Source organism: Tachysurus vachellii, chromosome 9 (genome assembly GCF_030014155.1).
Source record: "Tachysurus vachellii isolate PV-2020 chromosome 9, HZAU_Pvac_v1, whole genome shotgun sequence".
In the NCBI taxonomy this organism is placed as follows: Eukaryota; Metazoa; Chordata; class Actinopteri; order Siluriformes; family Bagridae; genus Tachysurus; species Tachysurus vachellii.
This window is the reverse complement of record NC_083468.1, coordinates 461,765-474,264: the sequence shown is the minus strand read 5'-3', so window position 1 is coordinate 474,264 and position 12,500 is coordinate 461,765. Positions and strand designations below refer to the sequence as shown.

Here is a 12,500-nt window from a genome sequence, read left to right as displayed (position 1 = left end):
TGTCAGTGTGTTAATGCGTGAGTGTGTTAAAGCGTCAGTGTGGTAAAGCATCAGTGTGTTAAAGCGTCAGTGTGTTAAAGTGTCGGTGCGTTAATGCGTCACTGTGTGATGTTCTAACTCATGTTTAATATATTAGTTAAGAAGAGATTTTAAACACTGTGATTCTCACTCACTCTCACACTCTCACACTCACTCTCACACTCCCTCTCACTCTCACTCTCACACTCACTCTCACTCTCACACTCCCTCTCACTCTCACTCTCACACTCACTCTCACACTCCCTCTCACTCTCACACTCACTCTCACACTCCCTCTCACTCTCACACTCACTCTCACACTCCCTCTCACTCTCACTCTCACTCTCACTCTCACTCTCACACTCACTCTCACACTCACTCTCACACTCACTCTCACACTCACTCTCACACTCCCTCTCACTCTCACTCTCACACTCACTCTCACTCTCACACTCCCTCTCACTCTCACTCTCACACTCACTCTCACACTCCCTCTCACTCTCACACTCACACTCACTCTCACACTCCCTCTCACTCTCACACTCCCTCTCACTCTCACTCTCACACTCACTCTCACACTCACTCTCACACTCACTCTCACACTCCCTCTCACTCTCACTCTCACACTCACTCTCACTCTCACACTCCCTCTCACTCTCACTCTCACTCTCACACTCACTCTCACACTCCCTCTCACTCTCACACTCACTCTCACACTCCCTCTCACTCTCACTCTCACACTCACTCTCACACTCCCTCTCACTCTCACACTCCCTCTCACTCTCACTCTCACACTCACTCTCACACTCACTCTCACACTCACTCTCACACTCACTCTCACACTCCCTCTCACTCTCACTCTCACTCTCACTCATTTTCTACTGCTTATCCGACACTGTGATTCTCTGCTTTCTTTATTCCAATATTATTTTAAAGCCACTTGTCACTTATTTTAAAGCCACACCCAAACAGCATTTTTACTGTGTGTGTGTGTTTGTGTGTGTTTGTGTGTGTTTGTGTGTGTTTGTGTGTGTGTGCAGGGATCTACATATTATCATCCAGAGGGAGAATGCTGTGGACACTGCCGTAAGAACAGTTGTGTTGAAGAGGATGCCAAACTTGGAGAACGACTGAGACAGGTGTGTGTGTGTGTGTGTGTGTGTGTGTGTGTGTGTGTGTGTGTGTGTTTGACTTAATGAATAATTGTTCAGTAACTCTCTTGATGTCCAGTGTCTGCTGAGTGAGTGTGTGCTACTCTATAAAAGTCCTTAACAGTCTCCAGAAGTGGAACCTTTTGAGTTCCTGTGTGTCCTTTCAGACTTCTGAGTAGAACAAAAACTAATTTTGTTGCATGAAATGATTAGATATTTTTTTGTGTTCAAAATAATACCTTCACAAGGGTAGAACTTACATGTTTTACGTGTGTGTGTGTAGGTGGGAGAGAGCTGGGTGTCTGCTGCTAATCAGTGTGTGTTGAGTGAGTGTGTACGAGTGAATGAGGAGGTCTTCATTCAGCACACAAATGTTTCCTGCCACATCATGGACATGCCGACCTGCCCACTGGGTACTGAACTGCGCTGTGACACGTCTGTCAACTGCTGTCCAACCTGCCAATGTGGTACACACACACACACACACACACACACACACACACACATCCCTTACATATACAGTCAAAAATGTTCACAAAATTTTTTTTTTCATTTCAGAGCCTGTGGATGCCTGCATGATGAATCATACAGTCATTGGAGTAAGAACCACACACACACACACACACACACACACACACACACATCCACTTCCAAACTTTTCAACAAAGGAATCACTTTTCTTTTCTTTAAATCCGTCTGGTTCCAGAGCTGTTAGTTTGGAAGTGATGATGTAATATACTGTTTATGCGCTCCAATGTTCTCGGTTCTAACCTGAGCTCAGGTTAATGTTTGAGTGGAGTTTCAACTGTTCAACTCTGTATGTATGTGTGTGTGTGTGTGTGTATGTGTGTGTGTGTTCTTACCCGATGCCCAATATTCCTAGGGTAGGACCCGGATCCAGAACCCTGATACAGTGCTTACTGAGGATGAATGCATGAGTGAATGAAAGGCGATGTTTATTAGTCAGGTTTTAGCAAAAAAACTCCACAGCAGCATCCTTTTGTTGCCATGACGACAACATCTCATCTACATAAGTTGCAAAGTAAATAATTTCTTAAGGATACTTGGAAATAATTATGTTAATGAAATGTGTGGTGTGTGTGTGTAGGTTGGTGAGAGAGTGATGGTGGATGCGTGTACAAACTGTAAGTGTGTGATCGAGGGAGGAAAATATCACCTGGCTTGCAGGAAGATGAGTTGCTCACCATGTTCAGAGGTAATGTCCTTCATCTGCACCACCACCACCACCACCACCATGTTCATAATCATCATCAGCAGCAGCAGCAGCAACAGCTTATTTTTATTGTGTGTGTGTGTGTGTATGTGTGTGTGTGTGTGTGTGTGTGTTAGGGATACACTCTTGAGCCTATACCTGGTGCCTGCTGTGGCCGTTGTGTAGCTTCATCCTGCACCACCCAGCAACCTGATGGACAGACGATCAGTCTCCGAGTAATTCACACACACATTCACACACATATACACACACATGCACGCACACATGCACGCACACACTACTTCCATGCATCTTACATAACCCTGTATGTGTGTATGTGTGTGTTTGTGTGCAGGTAAACACTACTCGTGAAGATGGCTGCATTAAACACACATGCAGTGTGAATGAGAACGGAGAGTTGGTGCTGGAGACTGTAGTGACCACATGTCCTCCACTGGACCGAGCCAACTGTCTGGAGCATGGGGTACACACACACACACACACACACACACACACTCACACACACACACACACACACACACACACTCACACACTCTCACACTCACACACACAAACTCACACATACACTCACACATACACACAAACTCACACACACGCACACACACACACACACACACACTCACACACACACACACAAACCCTCTCACACACACACACTCACACTCACACACACACAAACTCACACACACACACAAACTCACACACACTCACACACACACACACACACTCACACACAAACTCTCTCTCTCACACACACAAATTCACACACACACATATACACACACACACTCACTCACACTCACACACAAACTCACACACACACACACTCACACACTCACACTCACACACAAACTCACACACACACACACTCACACACACACACACACACTCACACACAAACTCTCTCACACACACACAAATTCACACACACACTCACACATACACACACACATACACACACACAAAAACTCACCCACACACACACAAACACACACTCATACACACACACACTCATACACACATACACACACACTCACTCACACGCACATATACATTCAAACACACACACTCATACACACACATACACACACACAAAAACTCACACACACACAAACACACGAACACACACACACACACACATATACACTCAAACACACACACTCACATACACATACACACATGCTTATGTTTTTTGTCATGTCTTAAAGTAAATTATTTTAAAATGTTCCATAATCTTCATAATAAACTTAATAATAAAAAAAGTTTAGATTCTCATCACTACATCTTCAAGAGGAGATGAATTGCACTTAGAGCTTTAACACTAACCCTTTGCTGCCATGGCGTGACATGACGTGACGTGATGTGAAGAAACAGTTTTAACAGATAAATGTGTGTCATGTGCAGGGTCAGATCAGCCGGATCGGACAAAGCTGCTGTGAAATGTGTAAGTGTGTGAGATCAGACACCATTCAGCACATGTAGAGTTTTTACTTTTCTGTGTGAAACTGAAACATTCAAATCAAGTGCTATTTATTTAAATGCTAAAACAAAGAAGAACAAAGATGAACTCTTCTGTTTAAGGTTTACATTCCAGTGTTTCATCTTTATTGCAATTTATTGTCTAAGTTTAATTAACTGTTGTTTTTATATTATTACATTTGTTTTGCTGTCTTAATTCTTCACTGTGTAAACTAGTCTTAGGTCACGTGGCTCAACAGGATCAGATTAATCTTATTCACTAATATCTGATCTACCATTTATAAAGAAACCTTATAATCCTGAATGTGTGTGTGTGTGTGTGTGTGTGTGTAGGTACTGAGCCTGAGTGCAGGAGGAGAGTGGGTTTGTTGGATTATATCAGGATTGATGATTGTCAGTCAGAGGAGAAACTGGAGCTGAGTTACTGCGAGGTGAGAAAAACTTTAACCGAAAAATCTGAGCAGCAGCTTTTATAGAAATAAACTTACATTTCTATTTGTGCTTCTTTTGTTGACCAACACACACACACACACACACACACACACACATATCCAGGGACGGTGCAGCAGCAAGTCTGTGTATTCTGTGGAGAAGAACCGTGTGGAGAACCAGTGTGTGTGTTGTAGTGCTACAGGAACTTTACCTCTGAGTGTTTCTCTACGCTGTCCAAACGGCACACACACACACCACCAAGTCTTCACTGTTACCGGCTGTGAGTGTGAGAGCCACGTCTGTCCTGCTGACTGAAACAAACACACACACACATTGCAACCTCTCATGTGTTCAACACTATCACTGTAACCACATCTCACTCCTTATCTCATTATTAAACACACACTTAAACAATAATACTCTTATGAATCAACTTTTAATCAATAAACACAATTACTATCTACAGTCTGTGTGTGTGTGTGTGTGTGTGTGTGTGTGTGTGTGTGTGTGTGTGTGTGTGTGTGTGTGTGTGTTTAATTGATCAGAACCGATATAAAGTTCTATTTAACCATTAAAAATATTTATTTTGCTCTTAAAGTGACTAATAATATCTGAGGAACGTCTCCACACCTGTTTTCCCATTAAAATTCCACAATCTATGAATAAACATGAATATTTAAATAGAACACACACACACTGGTCCTTGTGTTTCAAAACAGAAAGAATGAAAATCTATAGTTTTTATCTCTCTGCCTTGCTGAGAAGGTTGTGGTTTCACTTCCTGTACCTGCAGACCAGCTGTATATGATGCATCACTTATATTTTCCTTATTTTCCGAATTAATAAGTGAAATTATTGTGTACCTGAGGGGACTCAGTCAGGCGTCTAAAACTAATTAGAATTGTGTGAGTTTTAATCCCATCATGGCCAGGAGCTGGTCACTGATCACAGCCCATAAACATCAACAGATCAGTTATATCTGACACTTCTCAGTGTTTTTGGCTAAAAACTTCAGCTCAGTGTAAAGAGTCAGATGAGGTGAGAGCTCCTGATGGCAGCTGTGATGCTGAGCTCTGTGTGCTGAGCTACTGCTCAGGAGGAGCTGCTCAGGAGGAGCTGCTCAGGAGGAGCTGCTCAGGAGGAGCTGCTCAGGAGGAGCTGCTCAGGAGGAGCTGCTCAGGAGGAGCTGCTCAGGAGGAGCTGCTCAGGAGGAGCTGCTCAGGAGGAGCTGTTCAGGAGGAGCTGCTCAGGAGGAGCTGCTCAGGAGGAGCTGCTCAGGAGGAGCTGCTCAGGAGGAGCTGCTCAGGAGGAGCTGCTCAGGAGGAGCTGCTCAGGAGGAGCTGCTCAGGAGGAGCTGCTCCATGAAACCTGTGAAAACGTGTGAATGCAGCTATTAGTCCTGTGTTAGTTTTTGTTGTGTTCAGCAGTCAGGGAATATTTCTGTTGTGTGTTAGCTAGCTGAACTTACCATGAACCTAAAGTCCCAAACTTTAAACTAAAAAATCTGATCAGCTTTTATAGAAATAAACTTTCATTTTTAATGAAAACGTCTGTGTATGTTGTGGAAGTGTGTGGCTTGTTGTAGTGGGCCTTTAATTAACGTTCAGACTGACCAATCAGAGCCAGACTTAAGTGTTAAGTGTTCATGTGACGTGTAAACGTGTAATAATAATAATAATAACAATAATAATAATAACAATTATTATTATTGTTATTATTATTATTGTTATTATTATTATTATTATTATTATTATTATTGTTATTGTTATTGTTATTGTTATTGTTATTATTATTATTATTATTATTATTATTATTATGATTATAATAATAATCATAATAATAATAATAATAATAATAATAATAGACATAGATAAATAATAATAATAATAATAATACTAATAGACATAGATAAATAATAATAATAATAATAATAATAATAGACATAGATAAATAATAATAATAATAATAATAATTATTATTATTATTATTATTATTAGTAGTAGTAGTAGTAGTAGTATTATAATTATAATAATAAACATAATAATAATAATAATAATGATAATAATAATAATAATATAAACATAAATAAACAAATAATAATAATAATAATAATTATTATTATTATTATTATAAATAAATAAATAAATAAATAAATAATAATAATAATAATAATAATAATAATAATAATAATAATAATAATAATAATAATAATATGATGTTGTAGTCATGCTCGTCCCCACAGGCCACGTTTCAGCTCCGCTTTAATTAAAATGGTCTTTTGCCTTTATTTACATACGGAAATAATTCTAATAATTCTACTGTGGAATAATTCAGCCATAAAAGCGACACTTTCACCATCCGGGTGTGTTGTGACCTACAGCAGTGTAACAGTGATGACATAGGTGACCGACCCACAGCGGTACAGTGTGTGTATGAACGGTCTTGAGCCGGTTGTGTCACTGTACTCGGTCTCCTGTGCAAAGTTTCCCGCTGACGGTAAACGGGCGGATTTAACGTGCGGATTGTCTCCATGTCAGCGCGCTGCTCGGACACCACACACCAGCGCGCTGCTCGGACACCACACACCAGCGCGCTGCTCGGACACCACACACCAGGACAAAACATGTCCTTCCACAGGTCTGCATCAGGTGAGGCGAGATTACAGCGTGTGGTTTTACACGACATCCCGCACGGGAGCGCGCATATTGTTGTTGTTGTTGTTGTTGTTGTTTTTTCACCCATTAACAATAATATTACTCTTCAGTAGTGTGTAGAAGATGTGATTAATAGCCAGTGGTTCTTTGTTATCGCTGTAAATTGTAAGGTGTGTGTGTGCGTGCGTGCGTGCGTGCGTGAGTGTGTGTGTGAGCTGTAGCTCAGAGATAACTGCTGTAATCACGCGCTCTTCTCACGCGCGCTCACGTCTAACACACGCACGCTCAGCTGAATTTACACGCGGGTTTCTGTTGATGAACTCGGTTATGTGGAGAGAAACTGTGTCTGTGTGTAAAGTGTGAAGCTTTAAGGAGCCGCTGTGATGGTGGACGGGTTTGAGGTGTAATTAGTGCGTTAATCTGCGCTATTTCAGGCTCCATCTGGCGCACAGCTCCACTCTCTGCGTCACGGCTTATTATACACCTTTACACACACACACACGTGATATATTCATTACTAATCTCGGGTTTTGGGTTTATATGTTTATAAAAAAAACATGAAGATCCGTAGGTTTTGTTCTAAAAAGCTTCCAGAGGAAATAAAGGCGCTTATGGACAGACCCGAAACACCTGTGTGTGTGTGTGTGTGTGTGTGTGTGTGTGTGTGCGTGCGTGCGTGTTTGCGCGCGCGTGTGTGTGTGTGTGTGTGCGCGTGCGTGTGTGTTTGTGTGTGTGCGTGCGTGTGTGTGTGCGTGTGTGTGTGTGTGTGTGTGTTTGTGTGTGATAATTGCATGACCTGAGTAAATAAGCGTGTGATTTTTTTAATATTATGTACCTGTCAGTGGTGAACCACAACACAACACAATCTCTCTCTCTAACACACACACACACACACACACACACACACACACACACACACACACACACACACTTTCTTTAGAGACGTGGAATGGAGCTCCAGAGCGCCTGAGAGTCACTACAGCTGTGAGTGAATCCTCATCCATTCACAGTGAGAAACTGCGCAGTGTCGCTCGGGACCTTTCAGAAATCAGTCAGGACAAAGCAGGGAGTCGACACGATGCTGCTGAACCGGTACATGTGTGTCTTATGTGTCCTTTTCTGTCTGTATTGTTTTGTCCTGTGCAGCAGGTGAAATTATCTTCATCTTCAGTCTCTTTCTCTCTCAAACTCTCATTAAATAACAATAGGGACTTTTTTCACTTCACTTTCACTCCTTTTGCATTTAAACTATAAAGTGTGAAAAGTGTATAATAATAAGTTTAAAGGAGTTTAAAGGAGTCATTAGAGTCCTAAAGTCCCAAAGTAAAAGTCAAATAAACAAATATAGCTAAAAAGCTCCGTTTTTTAGTAATTGATTTGCAGTGTTTTCTGTTTATTTTCTGTACATTTCTGGCCCTGAAATTAGCTCCGCCCCTTTTCCACATTGTGCCCTCATGCAGCTGCATTTTTAACAGCAGGTGAATGTCAGTGTTTCTGTTGCTGTTCATATCAAAGCCAGCAGAAGGAGCTAAAATATTCAAACATCCCTATTAAGCTGAATACAGTAAGGGATGTTTATTAGATTTGATCTACTGTCTAGAGGAAATAAATGTTAATAAGCTGTCTGTTTAAAATGAATAATTGATGGGTTGTGTTAGGTTAAGCCCCGCCCATGTCCGCGAGGAGGCGTGTGCTTCGCTGATGGTCGAAGGAGAGTCGATTATGTGCTCGTTTATCACTGCAAGAGACGCTTTTCCATTGTCACCAATGGCCAACTGCCCCCCGAAGGTCCCGCCCCTCTTGACCCAGACACACAGACTGACCTGGCGGAGGTGGAGCTGGAGGTGGGCGTGGCTTCTGGGCCAGGTGAAGGAGAAAAAGCCCTTATCCGGGAGGAGTTTGAGCAAGGGCTGCAGGAGCAGGGGCTGGAGATCGAACGAGATGTAGAGGTGTGTGTGTGTGTGTGTGTGTGTGTGTTATAGAGAATTAATCAGAAGCAACATGAGTAAATGTAGGGTGAAATCTTTGTAAATACAATACAAAATCTGAACTCATTGGAATGAAATTGTGTGTGTGTGTGTTTGTGTGTGTGTGTTTGTGTGTGTGTGTTTGCATGTGTGTGTGTTTGCGTTTGTGTGTGTGCGCGCTTGTGTGTGTGTGTGTTTGCGTGTGTGTTTGTGTGTGTGTTTGTGTGTGTGTGTTTGTGTGTGTGAGTGTGTGTTTGCGTGTGTGTGTGTGTTTGCGTGTGTGTGTTTGTGTGTGTTTGTTTGTGTGTTTGCGTGTGTGTTTGTGTGTGTTTGTGTGTGTTTGCGTGTGTGTTTGTGTGTGTGTGTGTTTGCGTGTGTGTTTGTGTGTGTTTGTGTGTGTGTTTGCGTGTGTGTGTGTTTGCATGTGTGTTTGTGTGTGTGTGTGTGTTTGCGTGTGTGTTTGTGTGTGTGGTTGCGTGTGTTTGTGTGTGTGTGTTTGCGTGTGTGTTTGTGTGTGTGTGTGTTTGTGTGTGTGTGTTTGCGTTTGTGTTTGTGTGTGTTTTTGCGTGTGTTTGTGTGTGTGTTTGTGTGTGTGTGTTTTTGTGTGTGTTTGCGTGTGTTTGTGTGTGTGTGTTTGTTTGTGTGTGTGTGTATGTGTGTGTGTGTGTGTTTGTGTGTGTGTGTTTGTGTGTGTGTGATTTAATGTGTGATCCATACCATTAGCCTTCAACATTCTTCAGTTTGACTCATTTCTATACAAGTATAAACTAAACAGATCAAAAGAGGAATCATTTATTTTATTGTGTAACGTTTGTTTAATTTGTTATATTACATCTCAGACGAGAGAGAGAGAGAGAGAGAGAGAGAGAGCAGGACATGATACACCTTTAAAGATTCACCTCTTAAATCTTGTTGCTTTCTCTTTGTGTCTGTTTTGTAGAGAAAATTTCTTTTCTGCAGATGATTAGTTCATATAGGAAAGAAAAATCTGTAACCATGACAACGCTGTTGTAATAACATTCCTCAGTGTGTCTGATCGAAGCTAACAACCTCATTTACATAAACATACCAACTCTCTCTCTCTCTCTCTCTCTCTCTCTCTCTCTCTCTCTCTCTCTCTCTCGCTCTCTCTCTCTCTCTCTCTCTCTCTCTCTCTCGCTCTCTCGCTCTCTCTCTCTCTCTCTCTCTCTCTCTCTCTCTCTCTCTCTCTCTCTCTCTCTCTCTCTCTCTCTCTCTCTCTCTCTCGCTCTCTCTCTCTCTCTCTCTCGCTCTCTCTCTCTCTCTCTCGCTCTCTCTCTCTCTCTCTCTCAGATGAAGACAGTACGTTTCACACGTCTCCATGTCCCCTGGTCTGTGCTGAGTCGTGAGGCGGAGCTTCTTAAGATCAAAGTTCCTACCAAAAGAGTGAGTCCCAAATTTTTCATCCTTGATTTTCTCGCACTTTCTCACATACACAACTGCACTTTAAAATCCTACACCTATTCACACACACATGCAGGCACGCACGCACGTACACAGACACACAGACACACACAAGCACAAGCACGCACACAGACACACACGCACACAGACACACAAACACACATTCACACATACACAAGAACACACACACACACGCTCTCACACACACGCACACACAAGCACACACGCTCACACACACACACGTACATAGACACACAGACACACACAAGCACAAGCACGCACACAGACACACACGCACACAGACACACGCTCACACACACACACGCTCACACACACACACATGTACACAGCTGCAAGTAAGAAACATAATTATTGAATTCTCCTGAACAGTAGGATTTAAAATGTTCTCATTGTTACCTTTCTCATGTGTTTGTGATGATTCCCTGATGACTTTCTGTATTCTCTCACTTTTATTTTATTGAAGTGATTAATAATCTAAGTGGTAGAAGATGGATGGATGATTAATAATCTAAAAATGCAGCATGTTTTTTATTTCCTTTGTTGAGGAGATGGCCATGGACAGTGTTGGTTATTTCAGTGAGGAAGAGTCATTTTTATCAGCCTCTCAGAAGTGATGAAGGTTTCTAGAGTAATGTACACCGCATTTCTGCTCCTCTGTGTTGTTTGATCTCTTTTCTGCTCCACAGATGTATGAGCTGAAGGAGAAAACAGGACTTGCTGGAGTTCTGAATTCACTGTGGGAGAAAATAAATCAGCCGTTTCAGCCTGGAGTCCCTGAAGCCCAGAAAAACCCCCACACACGAGTCCTGTCACTGCCATTCAATAGAGAGAAACTACACCTGTAAACACCTCACACACACACACACACACACACACACACACACACTCTATCGATCTCTCTCTTTAACATACACACAAAAACACACACACTCTATCAATCTCTCTTTTTAACACACACACACACACACACACACACTATATCAATCTCTCTCTTTAACATACACACAAAAACACACACTCTCTATCAGTCTCTCTTTTTAACACACACACACACACACACACACACACACACACACACTATATCGATCTCTCTCTTTAACATACACACAAAAACACACACACACTCTCTATCGATCTCTCTTTTTAACACACACACACACACACACACACACACACACTATATCGATCCCTCTCTTTAACATACACACAAAAACACACACACACTCTCTATCAATCTCTCTTTTTAACACACACACACACTATTGATCTCTCTCTTTAACATACACACAAAAACACACACACTCTCTATCGATCTCTCTTTTTAACACACACACACACACACACTATATCGATCTCTCTCTTTAACATACACACAAAAACACACACACACTCTCTATCAATCTCTCTTTTTAACACACACACACACACACACACTATCGATCTCTCTCTTTAACATACACACAAAAACACACACACTCTCTATCGATCTCTATTTTTAACACACACACACACACACACACACACTCTATCGATCTCTCTCTTTAACATACACACAAAAACACACACACTCTCTATCGATCTCTCTTTTTAACACACACACACACTATATCGATCTCTCTTTAACATACACACAAAAACACACACTCTATCGATCTCTCTTTTTAACACACACACACACTCTATCGATCTCTCTCTTTAACACACACAAACACACACACACACTCTCTATCGATCTCGCTCTTTAACACACACAAACACACACACACACACACACTATCGAGCTCTCTCTTTAACACACACACACAAACACACACACACTGTCTCTATCGATCTCTCTCTTTAACACACACACACAAACACACATACACACACACACACAGTTACACCTCTTTCACTGTCTTAACTCTGTTGTTGTGTGTTTAGGTTCGACATCAAGTTGAGGAACACACTCTTCGACACTGCAACACGAGGCAAAATTGTGAGCAGTTTATGATAAATTAGTTTTTAACTTTAACACAATTTTTGGACAAAATTGTTAAGGTCTTTATATTTTCCTCTGGTGTTTGCAGGTGTATGAGATCCTCAGACGCACAACGTGTACTCGGTCGTGTCAGACGATGGG

The 12,500-nt window shown here is 41.7% G+C and overlaps 2 protein-coding genes across 3 annotated transcripts in view; both read left to right on the top strand.

Annotated features, from left to right (window-relative positions):
• Positions 1–4,779, top strand: part of vwf (von Willebrand factor) — a 28,444-nt gene extending 23,665 nt beyond the window's left edge. For both annotated transcript variants that reach the window (XM_060878774.1, XM_060878773.1), the window contains exons 44-52: positions 1,059–1,157; positions 1,453–1,636; positions 1,728–1,768; positions 2,278–2,385; positions 2,520–2,618; positions 2,738–2,866; positions 3,808–3,847; positions 4,216–4,313; positions 4,438–4,779. In XM_060878774.1, coding sequence (XP_060734757.1) covers positions 1,059–1,157; positions 1,453–1,636; positions 1,728–1,768; positions 2,278–2,385; positions 2,520–2,618; positions 2,738–2,866; positions 3,808–3,847; positions 4,216–4,313; positions 4,438–4,629 — 990 coding nt within the window. In that variant the 3' untranslated portion in view covers positions 4,630–4,779. The remainder of the gene's footprint in view (positions 1–1,058; positions 1,158–1,452; positions 1,637–1,727; positions 1,769–2,277; positions 2,386–2,519; positions 2,619–2,737; positions 2,867–3,807; positions 3,848–4,215; positions 4,314–4,437) is intronic.
• A 2,114-nt stretch (positions 4,780–6,893) lies between these two features.
• Positions 6,894–12,500, top strand: part of ano2a (anoctamin 2a) — a 17,584-nt gene continuing 11,977 nt past the window's right edge. Inside the window, exons 1-7 of the mRNA XM_060878511.1 lie at positions 6,894–6,962; positions 7,909–8,060; positions 8,627–8,917; positions 10,247–10,339; positions 11,065–11,219; positions 12,302–12,356; positions 12,448–12,499. Of these exons, the coding sequence (XP_060734494.1) occupies positions 6,938–6,962; positions 7,909–8,060; positions 8,627–8,917; positions 10,247–10,339; positions 11,065–11,219; positions 12,302–12,356; positions 12,448–12,499 (823 nt within the window). The 5' untranslated portion in view covers positions 6,894–6,937. The remainder of the gene's footprint in view (positions 6,963–7,908; positions 8,061–8,626; positions 8,918–10,246; positions 10,340–11,064; positions 11,220–12,301; positions 12,357–12,447; position 12,500) is intronic.